The sequence below is a fragment of the Jaculus jaculus genome, chromosome 1 (genome assembly GCF_020740685.1).
Source record: "Jaculus jaculus isolate mJacJac1 chromosome 1, mJacJac1.mat.Y.cur, whole genome shotgun sequence".
Taxonomy (NCBI): domain Eukaryota; kingdom Metazoa; phylum Chordata; class Mammalia; order Rodentia; family Dipodidae; genus Jaculus; species Jaculus jaculus.
This window is the reverse complement of record NC_059102.1, coordinates 33294171-33309349: the sequence shown is the minus strand read 5'-3', so window position 1 is coordinate 33309349 and position 15179 is coordinate 33294171. Positions and strand designations below refer to the sequence as shown.

At 56.4% G+C, this 15179-nt stretch overlaps 1 protein-coding gene across 4 annotated transcripts; it reads right to left on the bottom strand.

The window, feature by feature from the left end:
• Nucleotides 1-4525: 4525 nt before the first annotated feature.
• Fgf8 (fibroblast growth factor 8) lies at nt 4526-10475 on the bottom strand. Of its 4 annotated transcripts, none has more exons than XM_045138960.1 (6): nt 10444-10475; nt 10305-10341; nt 9687-9773; nt 9267-9447; nt 5754-5860; nt 4526-4816 (listed from the first exon to the last, which is right to left on the bottom strand). In XM_045138960.1, the coding sequence occupies exons 1-6, from the start codon at nt 10473-10475 to the stop codon at nt 4526-4528; spliced, it is 735 nt and encodes a 244-aa protein (XP_044994895.1). The 4 variants fall into 4 exon arrangements, with proteins under 4 accessions (XP_044994895.1, XP_044994901.1, XP_044994909.1 ...); XM_045138966.1 differs by having other exon boundaries at nt 9267-9414; XM_045138974.1 differs by lacking the exon at nt 9687-9773 and having other exon boundaries at nt 9267-9414.
• Nucleotides 10476-15179: the final 4704 nt, after the last annotated feature.

Genomic DNA, 15179 nt, shown 5'->3' with positions numbered 1-15179 from the left:
CCCAAGGGGGTGTCTCCGTGAGGGCATCACAGGAGCTCGCTATGAGAGGACCAGTAAGCTGGGCATAGTGGCACATGTCTATGACCCTAACGCTTGAGAGGCAGAGGCAGAAAGAATAAGAGTTCAAGGCCAGCCTTGGCTACAGAGCAAGTTCGAGGCCAGCCTGGACTACATGCGGGCCTGTCTCAAAACAAACAATGAGTGAGTGTCAGCAAGGAGAAGAGTGGAGAGTTGGGACGAGCAGACTGGAGAGGAACTTCTGCATAGCTGACCTGGCCAAACAGCCCTCGGGGGTGTTGGGTGGTCCAGCATCCATGCAGACCTCAGTCACTCCTGGGGCCCGTCAAGCCAGTGCTGACGCGGAGACACAGTGGCCAGCCGTTTGGCCGAGGACAGCCCAGTCCTCCTCCCTTTTCTGGGCCTTGCCACAGTTCCCTGCTTGTTCCCCCCCACCCCGAAATAAATGGGCTGAGCATATTGGGCCGGCAATAACCCCTTGAAATCAGTTGTTATCACAGTTAACAACCAGTTTGGCTTCAGTTCAGGCTGTTAACTATCAAACCACTAAGTGCGGTAATGATTGATGCTTGGCCAGTTGCAGCTTGAGTGGGCTGTAAAACCCCATTAGCGAGGGTTCTGTGGAGGCAGCAACTCAAAGATAAACAAATTGGTGGGTGCTCCAGCCTGGCCTCGTCCCACTGCTCTGGGCTCAGCTCCCATGGGTCCTTGGCCAGGGGTCCTGCTAGAGTCAGCTCCTTCCTCACACTTCAGGCCGGCTCAGATTCCCACCCTCCTGCCCCTCCCCTCTGGAGTATCCCTCCTCTAGAAGGCAAGTCGGGCCCTCTGCATGGTTTACCTCTTCTCCCTAGATCCAGAGAGGACCCACCCAGCACCTCTGGAGACTCAGGTGTCCCCAACCCAAGGGCCTCAGGTTTAGCTTTGGCCTAGCCAATGACCAGCCTTAGGCCAGCCCGGCCCCACTTTGTGGCCTGGATCACAGAGAGCCTGACATTCCATCACCCCCCAGACTCCCTCCCACCCTGTGGCTTCCCCCAGGAATTGCTCTCAAACAAATGAAACGTGGGTAATTACTGGACTGGGGGCTGGACAGGCGACCGTGCAGATGAAAGCGCTTCCTGGACGGTCTCTTCATTTGCATGGCATCAGAAGCTGCTCAGAAGGTGTGACTTTTCCCACAGTGAGACCCTAGCTCCTTGCACAATAAAGCCAGGCTGCTCACTCAGAATTAATTAAAGGGGGAGGGGAGCAGAGGAGAAGGAGGCACCAAGGGCTATGGGAGCTGGGAGAGAGATAGCTAGAGCCCCCTCTCCGTACCCTCACGTTCTATGCACCTGGAGAATCCCACTCAATTAAGAGCCCCTCACCCCCTCCTACACACCTCAGGAAGGGTTGAACAGAGCCCATGGTATCCCCAAACTCTCTATTCCAGGCTTCTCACTGAGCCCTGGAAATCCTGACCCACCTGGACAGGTTGAGCTTGGAACTTGGCCTGCAGCTCTGAGATACCCACATGGTTTAGAAGCCTTTGGCTGCCCCCAACCATGCCAAGTGAGGTGCCAAGGAAGAGAAGCCTACAGATAACTTCTCAGCCTGGCCCAGTAACTGGGCGATGAGCTTCAGGTGTGATGAGTGGGCCAGCTCTGTACACAAGAGACCTGCTTCCCGCCCTCCTTTAACATGGTATGATATCCTAACAACAAGCCTCCCTTGTGGTCCTGCCTGCTTGGAAGAAAGGCCAAAAGAAATGCTCCTGAGCACCTCTCTACCGAAATCGCCATTAAAAGCAGCTGGGCATGGTGATACACGCCTTTAATCCCAGCACTCAGGAGTCAGAAGTAGGAGGATTGCCATGAGTTTGAGGGCACCCTGAGAATGCAGAGTGAATTTCAGGTCAGCCTGAGCTAGAGTGAGACCCTACCTCGAAAATCAAAAAAAAAAAAAAAAAACCAAATTCTCTTTTGGGCTGGAGAGATGGCTTAGCAGTTAAGGTGCTTGCCTATGAAGCCGAAGGACCCAGGTTTGACTCTCCAGGTCCCATGTAAGCCAGATGCACATGGTGGCGCCTGTGTCTGGAGTTCATTTGCATTGGCTAGAGGCCTTGGCATGCCCATTCTCACTCTCCCTCTCTCTAATTAATAAATAAATCAGAAAAAATTTTAAATTTCTCTTTTGAAGGCTGGGGAGATGGTTTAGCAGTTAAAGGTGCTTGATTGCAAAGCCTCAAAGGCTCAGGTTTGATTCCCTATTACCTGTGATGCACAGAGTAGCACATATGTCTGGAATTCATTTGCAGAGGTAGGAGGCCCTGGCATACCCATTCTCATTCTCTGTCTTTATCTTTCTCCCTCTCCTCCTCTCCCCCACAAATAAATAAACTTTTTAAGTCTTTTTTTTAACTGGGTGTGGTGCCTCACACCTGTAACTCCAGTACTCAGGAGGCTAAGGAAGGACGGCTGCTGTGAGTTTCAGTCAGTCTGGGCTACAGAATGAGTTTGTGGTCAGGTTGGGCTAGAGTGAGATTTTACTTAAAAATTTTTTTTTTTTTTAGGCTGAAGAGATGGCTTAGAGGTTAAAGCGCCTGCCTGAGAAGCCTAGAGACCCAGGTTCAACTTCCCAGGACCTACGAGATGCACAATGTGGTACATGTGTCTGGTGTTCATTTGCAGTGGCTAGAGGCCCTGGCGTGCCCATTATCTCCCTCTCTCTTGTTCACAAATATAAAATATTTTTAAAATGTTTCTGTTGGGCTGGAGAGATGGCTTAGCGGTTAAGCGCTTGCCTGTGAAGCCTAAGGACCCCGGTTCGAGGCTCGTTTCCCCAGGACCCACGTTAGCCAGATGCACAAGGGGGCGCACGCGTCTGGAGTTCGTGTCTGGAGTTCGTTTGCAGAGGCTGGAAGCCCTGGCGTGCCCATTCTCTCTCTATCTATCTGCCTCTTTCTCTCTCTCTGTCACTCTCAAATAAATAAATAAATAAAAATGAACCAAAATGTTTCTGTTAATAATATTTTTTCTTTTAATAATCTTACACTTCTGTGTCCTTCTCCCCTTCCTAAAGGCCTTGTTCTCCAAGCCTGGCCTCTTCCTAGACCCCTTTGACTTGGGCTCTCCCACAGCACCTGGGCCTAGAGCTTCTTGCCCACAGCTCTCAGCCCCAATGTCCCACAGTTAATGCCACAATTGTCAGTACCAGCTTGAGTGGTTCCCCACTCCAGCCCACCTCCACAATGGACCTTGGCAGTTGCTCTTTTCTTTCTGGTTTGGAGCCTGATTCTTAGAAAGAACCAGCTCTGGGGATATTTTGACCTGTGGCCCATGTAGACCACATCTACAGAGACACTTTCTTAAAGACCTGCATCCCCAGCAGTCAGCGCAGGTCCAACCTCTGGTCATTTTGACCCCCCCACCCCCCGCCCGAAGTGTTATAAGTGACTCAGGTAAGGAGCAAGGTGGTCCTTGTCTGAGCTCTGTGGCCAGCTCAGAATCTCTCCTGGCCCCTTTTTCTGCCATGTCCTCCCCGGAAACTCCTCTAACGACAGTAAGGGAATGGCTGGCAGGACCGAGTCCTTAGGCTGGAAGGAGGCTGATAGAGCAGGGACCCTGGTAGGACTCACCGTCCAACACACATTTCTTTTGTGCGTGTGAATGTGTGCGTTTGGTTTTTTTGAGGTAGGGTCTCACTCTAGTCCAGGCTGACCTGGAATTCACTATGTAGTCTCAGGCTGGCCTGGAACTCAAGGGAGATCCTCCTACCTCTGCCGGCTGAGTGCTGGGATTAATGATGTGCACCACCACATCTGGCTCCAATGCACCTTGTTAGATAAACTAAATATTGCAGTCTCTTTCTTCTCCCTCCCTCCCTCCCTCCCTCCCTCCCTCTCTCTCTTTCTTTCAGCCCAGTCTCACTCTAGCTCCAGGCTGACTTGGAACTCACTCTGAAACCCAGATGACCTGGAACTCTTGGCAATCCTCCTACCTCAGCCTCCCAGTGTGCTGGGATTATAGGTGTGAGCCACCACGCCCAGCTTATTGCAGTCGTTTAATAGTAACTAGTACACAAACCACCCCCACTGACACCCAGGGACTGACCTAGGTGACATCTAGGATGCAGGGGGTCTCAGGCTACTACGGCCTCCTCCGGATACACCTCTAAGAGAGCCCTCCATCCCCAGGAGCCCTGGTAGGAACCCAGTCTAGGCCACTCATGGCCCTTCCTGAGAGCTAAGAAGTCAGACACCACAGCCAATGGAATACAAAAATAGAGCCTCTCTTTTGTTTAAAAAAAAAAACAACAAAACAAAACAAAAAAAAAAAAACAAAAACCCAACAGCAAACAATATGCACAACAACTAGAGGATGCGGCTCCCCAGCTCCTCCCCAGCCTTCGCCTCGCAGCGCAGCGCATCGCGTCCCGCGGGGTCTGGCTGGAGTGTCTCCGTGGCTCGGAAGTCGTGAGTCCGCGGCGGCGGGGCGGGCGCAGCGCAGGGAAGGGGCCGGGCCGGCGTCTATCGGGGCTCCGGGGCCCAAGTCCTCTGGCTGCCCCGCAGGCTGCGCGTGAAGGGCGGGTAGTTGAGGAACTCGAAGCGCAGGCTCTGCTCGGTGGTGTGATGGCCCCGCGGCAGCCGCTTCATGAAGTGCACCTCGCGCTGGTGCTGGCGCGTCTTGGAGCCCTTGCGGGGCCGGCCCTTGCGCGTGAAGGCCATGTACCAGCCCTCGTACTTGGCGTTCTGCAGCGCCGTGTAGTTGTTCTCCAGCACGATCTCCGTGAACACGCAGTCCTTGCCTTTACCGTTGCTCTGCAGGTGGAGGGGAGGGAGGGGCGGGGGGGGCAGACGTGGCGTTACGGAGCACACCCCCCAACACACACACACACACACACACACACACACACACACACACACACACACACACAACCAATGTGAGGCAGAGGGCCAGCGGCCCCAGACAGCAGGTGGGCACCCCCAAGCAGATGGCGAGGGAGGCGGGGAGCCCGGCCCCACCCCCTGCCTGGGCACCCGCTCTTAATCCCTCGCAACCAGCGGCCCACCCGGCAACTTCCTGTCCTCCTGGGTAGCAGTGACACATGGCTGTCTACGGAGGGGCTGAGCCCACGGCAGAGAAGCAGGCAGAGGGGCCCGGAGCTGGCCTTGCTCTGGCCTCCTGCCCACCAGTCTGGCCCAGGCTGCGCGCCTTTCCCCACCTGCCCTTCAGTCCCCTTTGGACTCAGGGCTCAGTCCCCGGGACAGCCACCCTATGGGGGAGGGGAGCCCCCGAGAGGAGACTGTGAGCCCCGAGCCCCCGAAAGCCTCAGAAGCGGGGAGCTGGAGGCTGGAGAGGAGCCGTGACTAATGGGGCCATTTCAGAGCTCGGCCGAGGGGCTGGGCCTGCGGCTTACTGAACATTCCAAATGCTGGTACCATGTAATTGGACATAATAGCAAAGCAATTTGGCGATTTGTTAAAAAGATATATGGAATTTGCCACCACCACCCCCCAACCCCTTCCCCAGCCTTCCTCCTTCATCTTCATAGGTTTTCCTCTCTTCAGCAGTTTCCTTCGCCCTTACCCCCACCCCGCCCAATCGCTAGGTAAACCCAAGGTAACGGAGGTAGCCATGTCTCTCCTGCCCACCTCCTGGGATCACAGCACAAGAGTGTTCTGAAGGAACTCAAGCAACCAACCTAACCCCAGCCCCTGCCAGGGCCCAGAGCCCTCCTCCATTCCCAGGCCTCACCTTAGCAATCAGCTTCCCCTTCTTGTTCATACAGATGTAGAGACCTGTCTCTGCTCCTCGAACTCGAACCCGGCTCCCAAAGGTATCTGTTTCCACAATGAGCTTCGCTGTCAAGGAAGGAATAAGATGGTCACTAGAAGGACCCTGACCTGTGCTCTTCCGCAGCCTCACCCCAGCTGGCCCGAAGGGACAGCTCGTCCTGCAGCAACTGCTCTGAGAACGGGGAACATCACTTCAGTTGCAGCCCAGCTGCAGACAGATACCCTGGGCAAGTGGCTTTTCTGGGCCTAAGGCCCCACCACTTACCCAGGGGCTTAGAAAGACAACAAGTTTACAAACCCAGTGCCACAGAGGAGTTTGGGGGTATCACATGGAAAAGCCTGAATCTCCATTCCTTTGTCCCCCTATTCAACCCAGACAGACAGAACTTTTAGTTCAAGGCTCCGAGTAAAGTTTCACCTGACCAGACTCCACTCCACAGCTACTGGAAAGCCTTCTGAAAGTTTTCCAACTCCCAATGTTATGCAGCTATGCCTCACAGGTCATTAAGAATATCCTGGAGCCAGGCGTGGTGGCACACACCTCTAATCCCAGCATTTGGAAGGCACACTGTGAGTTCGTGGCTGCCCTGGGGCTACAGTGAGACCCTGCCTGGGATGGGGGTGGGGGGAGAACATGCTGGGGCAGTGGTGGCCTTGCACCCTAAGGCCAAAGGTAAAAGCATTATCTCCTGTTTCTGCCCCTCCAGTTGTGACTGGTAGCTGTGGCCACCCTCTACTCCTTGGGCATCCTTACTCTTTAAGAAGTAACAGAGATGGAGACAGATCTCCCTATACACTGCCTTGAGGATCTTATATTTTGAAACTTCAGACACCAGAGAGGGGACTCTGCCTCCTTTTTCCTTATCTTCCTGGTCACCAGAGCCTAACTCCAATAACTCAGTTGTCTTTTCTCTTTCAACCTTTGTCAGAGCAGGGTTTCTCACCCCAGTGAACAAGTCCTTTCTGCAGGTGATGGGGAGATTCAGGTGGTCTTGCCTCCAGTCTAGGGGCCAGGAGGCAGGAGGCAAATTCTGTGCCTTTTTCCTATTCTGTCTCTTAGGCAACCAACTTGCCCCAGAAGCCACCTCTTCATGCAATTACTGTCTCAGAAACTCTCGCCAGTACCCTGGTGTAGTGTGATGGACATGCCCTTAATCCCAGCAGAGGTAGGAGGATAGGTGAGATCGAGGCTACCCTGAGACTACATAGTGAATTCCAGGTCAGCCTGGGCTAGTGTGAGATACTACATTTAAAAAAAAATTAAAATTAAAAGAAAGAAAGAAACTCTTCCCAAGGAAAGAGACAGCTGATCTGACAGGAGAAGCTGAGTCTCCGGCCCTCTGTATGGTGGTGGAACCCAGCTTTTCCTCCTTGAAAAACCAATTCTGTCTTGACATATAATTCTGTCCCTAAAACCAAACCAGGGTGGAGGGAGCACTGGGGTGAGCAGGCCAGCTTTCACTGCCCAGCCTATGACCAACTGCCCCCCCCCAACACACACACACAAAAGCAAAAACTAGGAGCCAGTGGCCAAAGTTCCTAGTCTGTCCCCAGGTTACCTGCCCTCCCACCCACCTCTCCTTGGGCCCAGGCTGTCTGCGGGCTACTCTTTCCAGCAATAAGCAGAGGCTTCCTGGGCCAGGAAGGATGCTAGCGGGAGAAGGTGAGAGAGGGCTGCGCTCTGAAGATGCCAGCGTCAGCATGCAGTAGGTAGGGCAGAGCGGGTGCCCCTGTCTCTCTCTGGGCTCTAATGGAGCAGTTGGGCCCCCTCCACGGTTTTCCCGCTGCACATGTCACACCTCGGTTCTTGGGGATTTCAGACTCCTGATCACTAAGGCACAGACCACAGAAGCTCAGAAGCCTAGTCTGGACCGAGGGGAGAAGTGGGCATCAGACTTCCTGTGGTGTCTGAAGACCAGTCCCCCGGTTGCCATCTTGACCTCTCCTTCCCTTCCCAAAATCCAAGGATGCTGAGCCATTTGCTCCGGTAGAGTAAATGCCGGAGGAGCCAGGCGTTCGCTCCCTTTCCTTGGAAGCTGAGAAGGGCAGCAAGCAGCCAATTTGGAGAGACAAAGGGCCCGTAGGCCAGCTCTGCCAGCCCAGCAGGGGAGTTCGGCCACCAGGCAGGCTGCCCCCACCCCCACCCAGAGAGCCCCCACTCTCCTTCCTGGATGGATCTGGGGAGCTAAGGGCTGGCAGTTTACTGCAGCCTTCCCAACCGGGCTTTTGGAAAGCTTAACATTTTCAAACCTATTCTTCCACCCCAGTGACAGATTTATCCCAGGAAAATTATGTCTCCTCCTCCAGCTTTGAAGGGAAGTCAGCTACGTCGATGCAGAAAAAATGCAGTGAGACATACTCGATCCCCCAAACTGGCTCGAGAAGAGGAGAAAGTATTCAGGAAATGTTAAAAAAGGTGAAAGTAAGAAGAGTTTTAATCGCTCTGCCAGACGCGGGGGTCTCTCCAGAGATTCCTAGAGAACAATCTTGAACCTCTTTTTTTTTTTTTTTTAACATTTACAGACTTGCAACTTCTTTCAAACCCCACATCTGAAAAAAGGGGGGGGTGGTTCTTTCTGTTTTATATCATTCTTCATTTCTCTTCTTAGCTCTTAAAATGCCTCACCTTTTTATTACATTTTAATAGAGTCTTCCTTTCTCCTTTCATGCTTGTTTAACTTGGTCATTATTTAAAGGTTGTTTTTTAAAAAAAAAAAACAATAATCGCTCTCTAAAAACACCAGCCACCCAGAGGGCTTGCTTCCCTCTTGGTACATCCAAGTCTGAAAACTGGCCCCGTTTCAAGGCAAGAATATTGAAGTGTTTTAGAAATCAATCAGCCCTCGGCCCCAGCCGCAGTAGCTCCCAGTACTCACCACTCCACAGGGAGCCGGGAGCTGCCTGCGGAGCCGCCAGGGTCACTCCTCCAGTAGAACAGAGGATCTAACTGCCAGACCTACACTCGCTGTGCAATTGACCATTCTGATCAAAGAACTGAAAGGTTCCCAGTACCACCCGTTTCCAAGCTAAGTGACCTGGAGGATTTCTCTCCCTTCTCTTTCCTTCTGTGGGCCCTGGCGACATATCCTCTTTCAAGAGCTTCCCTTAAACCTGAGCCCCCTCCCCAACCCTCTGCCACCACCTGCAGCTGAGAAGAGGTGTGTGAGGTGGGCGGGGGGGGGGGGAGTGGAAGAAAGACTCTTGGATTCATTCATTTGCAGGGCAGGGAAAGGGGCACCTGTGGGCCACGTCTTTCCCCAGGGTCCCTTCCCCAGCGCTCTCGCTCTCTCCAGCTGACCCTCAAAGGCACTTTTTTTTTTTTTTTTTTTTTTTTTTTTGCCTTAACTCCTTCCCTTCTGAGCTGGGGAGCCTGCAGGCCTCTCTGTCTAAGGCAGCTGCGGCTGGTGGCCCGGAGCGGCTGGTTGCGGGAGCCACCCTTCCTGCGAGGTGGCGCCGGGTCAGCGCGCCTTACCGAAGGGGTCTCCGTCTTCTGCCATGGCGTTGATGCGCTTGTTGGCCAGGACCTGCACGTGCTTCCCGCTGGTGCGGCTGTAGAGCTGGTAGGTCCGGATGAGGCGGCGGCTGAGCTGATCCGTCACCAGGCTCTGCTCCCTCACATGCTGTGTAAAATTAGGTGAGGACTGAACAGTTACCTTTAGGAAATTGAAAAAAATACACAGCACGCCATTATAATGCTACTCCGCCCAGGGGCCCGAATGGCCCCCATCGCCCTGTACCCCCTCCCGCTGCGCCAGGCAGCCAGCAGGGGTTGGGGGGAGTCCCCACCCCCCTTAACATGCCGGCTCAGGCCACCAACCCCCGCGAGTAAGGAAGTCGCGCAGACCCAGCCCAGGATGGATGAACCCCGTGAGGAGGGAGAATCTGGACCCACCTGTTGGGAAACACCCTGGGGCTCCCAGCCAGCTTGGAGCAGGGAAGCGGGCTCCCTGCCCAGCGCAGGCCCCCCGCCCGGGCCTTCCTAGAGGAGCAGGGCTCTTTTAAGTAGTGAGGCAGCGCTACCCGACCCGTGACATTTATCAAGACAAATTTATGGAGCAACTGTTGAGAGCGCAGACGTCCTAGGCGCACGACGATCTCTGGCCCGAACTGGCCACACGTCTCCCCCAGGGCAGCGAAGAGGCTGCAGTAACCCCGACTTCCCCTGACCACGAAGGTGTCTTAAGTCCCAAGCTGCACCCTGTCCTCAGAGGCCAGGTGTGGCTACCGCCCATGGTCCCCATCCACCCAAACTCGCTGGACTCATGAACCCCCACCCCCCTCCGACGGTTCTAGTGTCCCCCACTCACTCGCTGTGTGACTCGAGTCGGGACACTACCCCTCTGTTCCTTAGCTCCCTTGGCGGGGTAGTTCGGGGCAGGACGTTTAAGATGCCTTCCAGCCCCGTGATGCTGGCCACAGGCTCGGTCCTCAAGCCCCCTGCCCGACCTTGTCAGCCGGGTCCCCCGCAGGCAACCCCCCCCCCCGCGCGCCTCTGCGCAGCGCTCCTTACCTGGGCTTGGAGGCAGAGAACTAGCAAGTGCAACAGCCTGTGGGAGACAAAAGCGGGCAGGAGAGGGGCGCGCGGTGAGCCGGGCGGGCGGGCGGCGGGGCCCGGGCGGCGGGGGCGCGGGGCTGACCGCGGTACTCACAGGCAGCTCAGCGCCGAGCGGGGGCTGCCCATGGCGCGCGGCCCCGGGGAGCACCGAGAGCCGGGGCGGGATCACGCCCGTCCCGCGGGCAATCGCGGAGGGGAGGGGGACCGGCCGAAAGGGGAGCGGGTGGCGGAGGCCGAGCGACGTTCGGCTGCGGGAGTCCCGGGCTGCGCTGCGCTGAGCTGCGGACGCGGCTCGGCGGGACCCGTGGGCTGTCGTGCTCGCCGCGCGCTCTGCTCCGCTCTGCACGGCCGCGGGAGCCGGTGGCCGCTGGCTGCTCGGGAGCGGCGCGGGCGGGAGGGTAACGGGCCGCGGGGGTGGGTGTGTGGGTGGGTGGGTGGGGAGGAGGGGTAGGGCTGGGGGCGGGGGGCGCCGTACCGGCCGCGAAGGGGGGGCGTGTGGAGTGCGGGGCGGGCGGGCAGCCGGAGCCCGCAGCCCCGGACCGAGAGCTTGGGGCCGGGTCGCCGCCCCGGGCGGGGGCGGGGGGCGGGGCGGGGAGGACCAGGGCGGGGCGGCCGGCGGGTCTGGGATTGGGGGGTCTGAGTCAGGGGAGGGGTCTGGGGGAACCCGTGGGAGGGGCGGGGGCGCCTCCTTCTAACCCCGGCCGGTCCCCGCGCGCTCTCCGGGAGCCTGGATGCGGCGAGATGTGGCGGGGGGCCGGGGAGGGGGGCTCGGTAGTCCAGGGGCAGCCCGCCTGTTAGGGTCGGGAAACCCTAGGCGCGGTGAGCTTGAGTCTAGATAGTGATATTTCTCGGTGTAGCCACTGAGTCACCTACTGTGGGCTTCGGCCGGACTGGCCCCTTCGCTAGCGCAGCTAACAGCTGTGCTGTGGCTCGGATGCGGAGCCGTCCCCTGTGCGCCGCGGGACACCCGCTCCTCCACTTTTCCAAGTTCCCAACCCTGCGGGTCCCTCCTGTCTCGCGCCCCTCCAAGGAGGTCCTGAGAGGGAGAAATGCCACCTGCCACCCCATTATCACCATCAACTCTGGTCCCCCGTCCGCCCCCACCCCACCCCCACTAGTCCGAAGTTTGAAAGGAACCATGTGAAAAAGGAAGCCCAAAGGTCCCCCGACAGGACTCAGCCATTTCCCCACCTAAAACTTGCAGACAGGAGCAAAAAAATACTGTCAGCAGCTTTTCCTAGGCCAAGGGACTTGGTTCCATCTTTCTCTGCCCCTCCACTACCACCTAGAAGTTCTATCACGTTCTCCTTGAAGTACTTGTGTACTAGGTAAGGCTGGCACCTTGTGCTACTGAAGAGGGGTGCAGGGGAGAAGATAGTCTGACCTTTCCAGTCCCTTATCTCATTGTTTTTCCCCTGGCTGGGTCTTCTGGAAGCCCCGAGCCACCTCTTTGTTTCAGTGGGAGCAGCCTGGGTGGCAGAGGTGCCCCGGAGGACCAGGTACTTATGACTAACAGGTGGAGCCATTGATGTCCCACCCAGCTAGTGCCTTCATCCACAGCCTCCTCGACACTGGCCCTCTGTGCCCCTGGGGGCAGGGCTGGAAGAGTTAGGGTGACCCTAGGAAGTCATTAGGCAAGAAGGAAGCAGGCAGACCCTTCCTGGTCAAGCAATACAACCAGGTTTTGCCTTTTTTCTGTGGTCCACATTTCTTCACCCCCATCTATAAAGGCAAGCACTGAGCGAGAAGCCTAACCCTTCTCACCCTTCCTCAGAGCAGTAGACTTCCTGATCCCACCTGTGACGACCCCCCCCCACTCCTCCTGGTGGTCTGTTCCCTCAGCTCTGGCCCACACAGACCTGGAGGCGAGAGCCCTGTTTCACTAGCTCAGACGTTGCCAGCTCCTGGCGGGCCGGACTGAGTAGACTTGCTCTGTAGGTAGTGCTTGTATGGGTGGAGGAATGAGTCATAGTCAAATTGAGCATTTAGACTTTCCCCAGGAAACTTGACTTCACCCCCCCAACAGATAATAATAATAAGTATCAGTTATTGAGTACATGTATCTGCTATTGGCTTGGCAGGCACTGCCTCCATTCAACCTCACTGGGAAGTGGGCCCTTCGAGGGGAAGACAGGTTGCTGGGTGAGGAGCTCCAATGCCCACAGCTAAGAAGGTCCCTTGTCCTTCACTGTGCTCTGCCTAGGGGCCTGCAGCAGGACTTGTTGGCTTCTCACTGAATTGTTCCAAGCCTGCAAGGGGGATGTCTGTCTGTTCAGTCTTTACCTCATTCCCTGGGCATTGTAGCATTAATGACTGAATGGAGAGACTGCAAGCAGAGGACGGGCACCTCCTGGAAGAAGGGTCTTCTCGCTATCATGGACACACCTCCCTGAAAGCAAGTCTGCAGAGCAGAGACGGAGCGGGACTCAGGTGGGGTCCAGCTCCTGTCTTTCCAGTACTTTTGAGTCACAATCAGAGTCATTCTGGGTCCCTGAGCCTCCCTAGAGTGGGGGTGAGGGTAGAACACCTTGCTCAGACCTGGATTCTGATCCCCAGAAGGTTCTGAGGACCCTGTGCTGAAGCTCAGCCATCATCATCCACCCCTCTCTTCGTCCTCTCCCCAAGAGGTCAAAACTATCCTCTTTCCCTTCTCTCAGAGAAAGGTCAGAACTTTTCCCCTTCTTTTTCACTCCTTTTAACCCCTGCCTCCTGCCTCTTATTCACCAAATTCCTTTACATTTGGCAATTCTCGCGAATTGTACCTTCACCCAGGTCGTCGGGGCTTCTCGTCTGCCCAAACGAAGTGGGGGGGAAGACAGAAACAGATGGGTCACCCCCGCAACTGGCACCGGGCGCACGAGGTGACTGACAGATGCAAATGTTCTGCTGGGTCCCCACAGGCCGCTCTCACCCTCCCTCCCTCTCTGGCTAGCTCGCCTCCCGGCCAGCTCCCTCCTTTATCTTATCAAAGCCCCGTAATTACAATTGCTATTTTGTTTCCTCGAATCTGCAATCAGAGCTCCTGGGCCAGATGAGGGAGCGCCTGTCAACCTGATCGCTGATTGACAGCCCGGCCACCTTTCCCCCGCCGCCCCCACACTCCACAAACACAAACACACACGCACACACTCCCTCGCCAGCAAACACAAACACACTCTAGGCCAATACAAACGGGCCGCTCCGCAAACACTCCCCGGTCGGGACTCGAACGCACCCCTTGCCCCTCCCCAGCGCCCTCAAATCCACAGGGCGGCGCGGGCCCTGCCCCTCGCTGCGACGCGCGCCTCCTGCGCTCCGCGTTCAAAGCGCCGCGGACTCCGTCGATAGTTCAAATGCAAATCGCCGAGACTGTTTCGCACCTAGTCCGAGAGCCCACCCCCAAACCCAGGTCTGCCCCTCCTCCAGCGGTCTCCAAACGCCAAGGCCTGCCTGGCGTCCATCCCGCAAGCGCTCCTACTGTGCGCTGGGCGTGCAGAAAACCCGAGTATCTAGGAAAAGCGTGAGCCGAGAAACCGATTCCCAGCTGAGTCCGGGGGCGCCGCCGGGAGCCGAGAACTCCTGCCCAGGGAGGCAGATGTGGATTGGGCCCCCACTGCGGGCAGGAACGAGCTTGGAGCCCGCCACCCGCGCCCGCCAGGAAAACAGGCGAGAAATACAATGGGAGATCAGGGGATAGACACTGGGGTGGGGCCACTCGCAGGGGGTAGATGGGTCAGTTGAGGGAGCTTCCCGAGAGGTGACTTGTCGCGGCACTTGTTTAGTCTTGCACGCCGGCTTCCAAGCATATGCCTCAGGCGTTCGTGGATGGCTGGAGCCAGGAAGAAGGGAAATCCCGGTTCCTCTCCACTAGTCTGAGCCCTTCGAGTGAATGAATGCATGCATGTGTGCATTCAAACCTTAGTGACTTCCCGCCTAAAATGTGACTGCTCAGCCTATTCGCAGGACCCGTAGGCCTCGGCGCCACGTATTAAGGTCTGAAGCCTGGATGTGTAGCTCCCGGCGCGGCAGCGCTGCCGACACCTCCAACCATGCTCGCCAGAGGGCGCCAGTTCCACCTTCCGCCCTCGCAGTGAGCTCTCTAGAACGGTTCCAAGTGTGTTCCCGGCACCCGAGCTGACAGTGGGGGTAAAACTCTGAAGCCGAGAAAAGCGAGGTTGAAAATTGTATCTCCCCTAGCTGGTGGTGAGAAAAACCTCTAACCGGTATGTACATAGGGACTTCTTTCTTCCCCGTCCTTCCGCTTTCTCATCATACTTTGTAGCCCAGGCTGACCTCTGACTCCCACGCTTCTTGTTTCAGCCTCCTAAGTGTTGGCATTACAGTTTGTGCTACCACACCTAACTTAGGGACTGTTTTCCCATGTGGGGGACACTCTTGAAGTCGACCACACCTGCCCCAATATCAGCTCCTTGGCCTTATCTATGGGCCCCTCCCCCAAGGCCACTGCAGTTGCTGGGCAGCTGGTGTGAATTGGCCTGATTCTCAGGCCCTGCTCTCTGTCCATCCTCAGCCTGTCTGGCCCCAGGCTGTCTGGAGAGGTAACCTTTTGTTTGTTTGTTTGTGGGGCATTGGTGCCCCCCCCCAATCAACACAGCTGCTGAACTGCTGACCCCTGGCTGGTTGCATACACACTCCTTACACACATACATCCCTTTCTGTTCCTGGCACAGCAGTCACCAGAACCACCTGATTGCAGTCTCTGAGACCCCCCCCCCCATACGCACCAGGCGGTATGCTTGGGGGCAGGAATCCGTTAGCCCAGGAGGCTGATTCCCAGGGGCTTCTCTCTGCCCCCATATGCCAGGCCACCCGGATTCTGGTTTCCCTGTC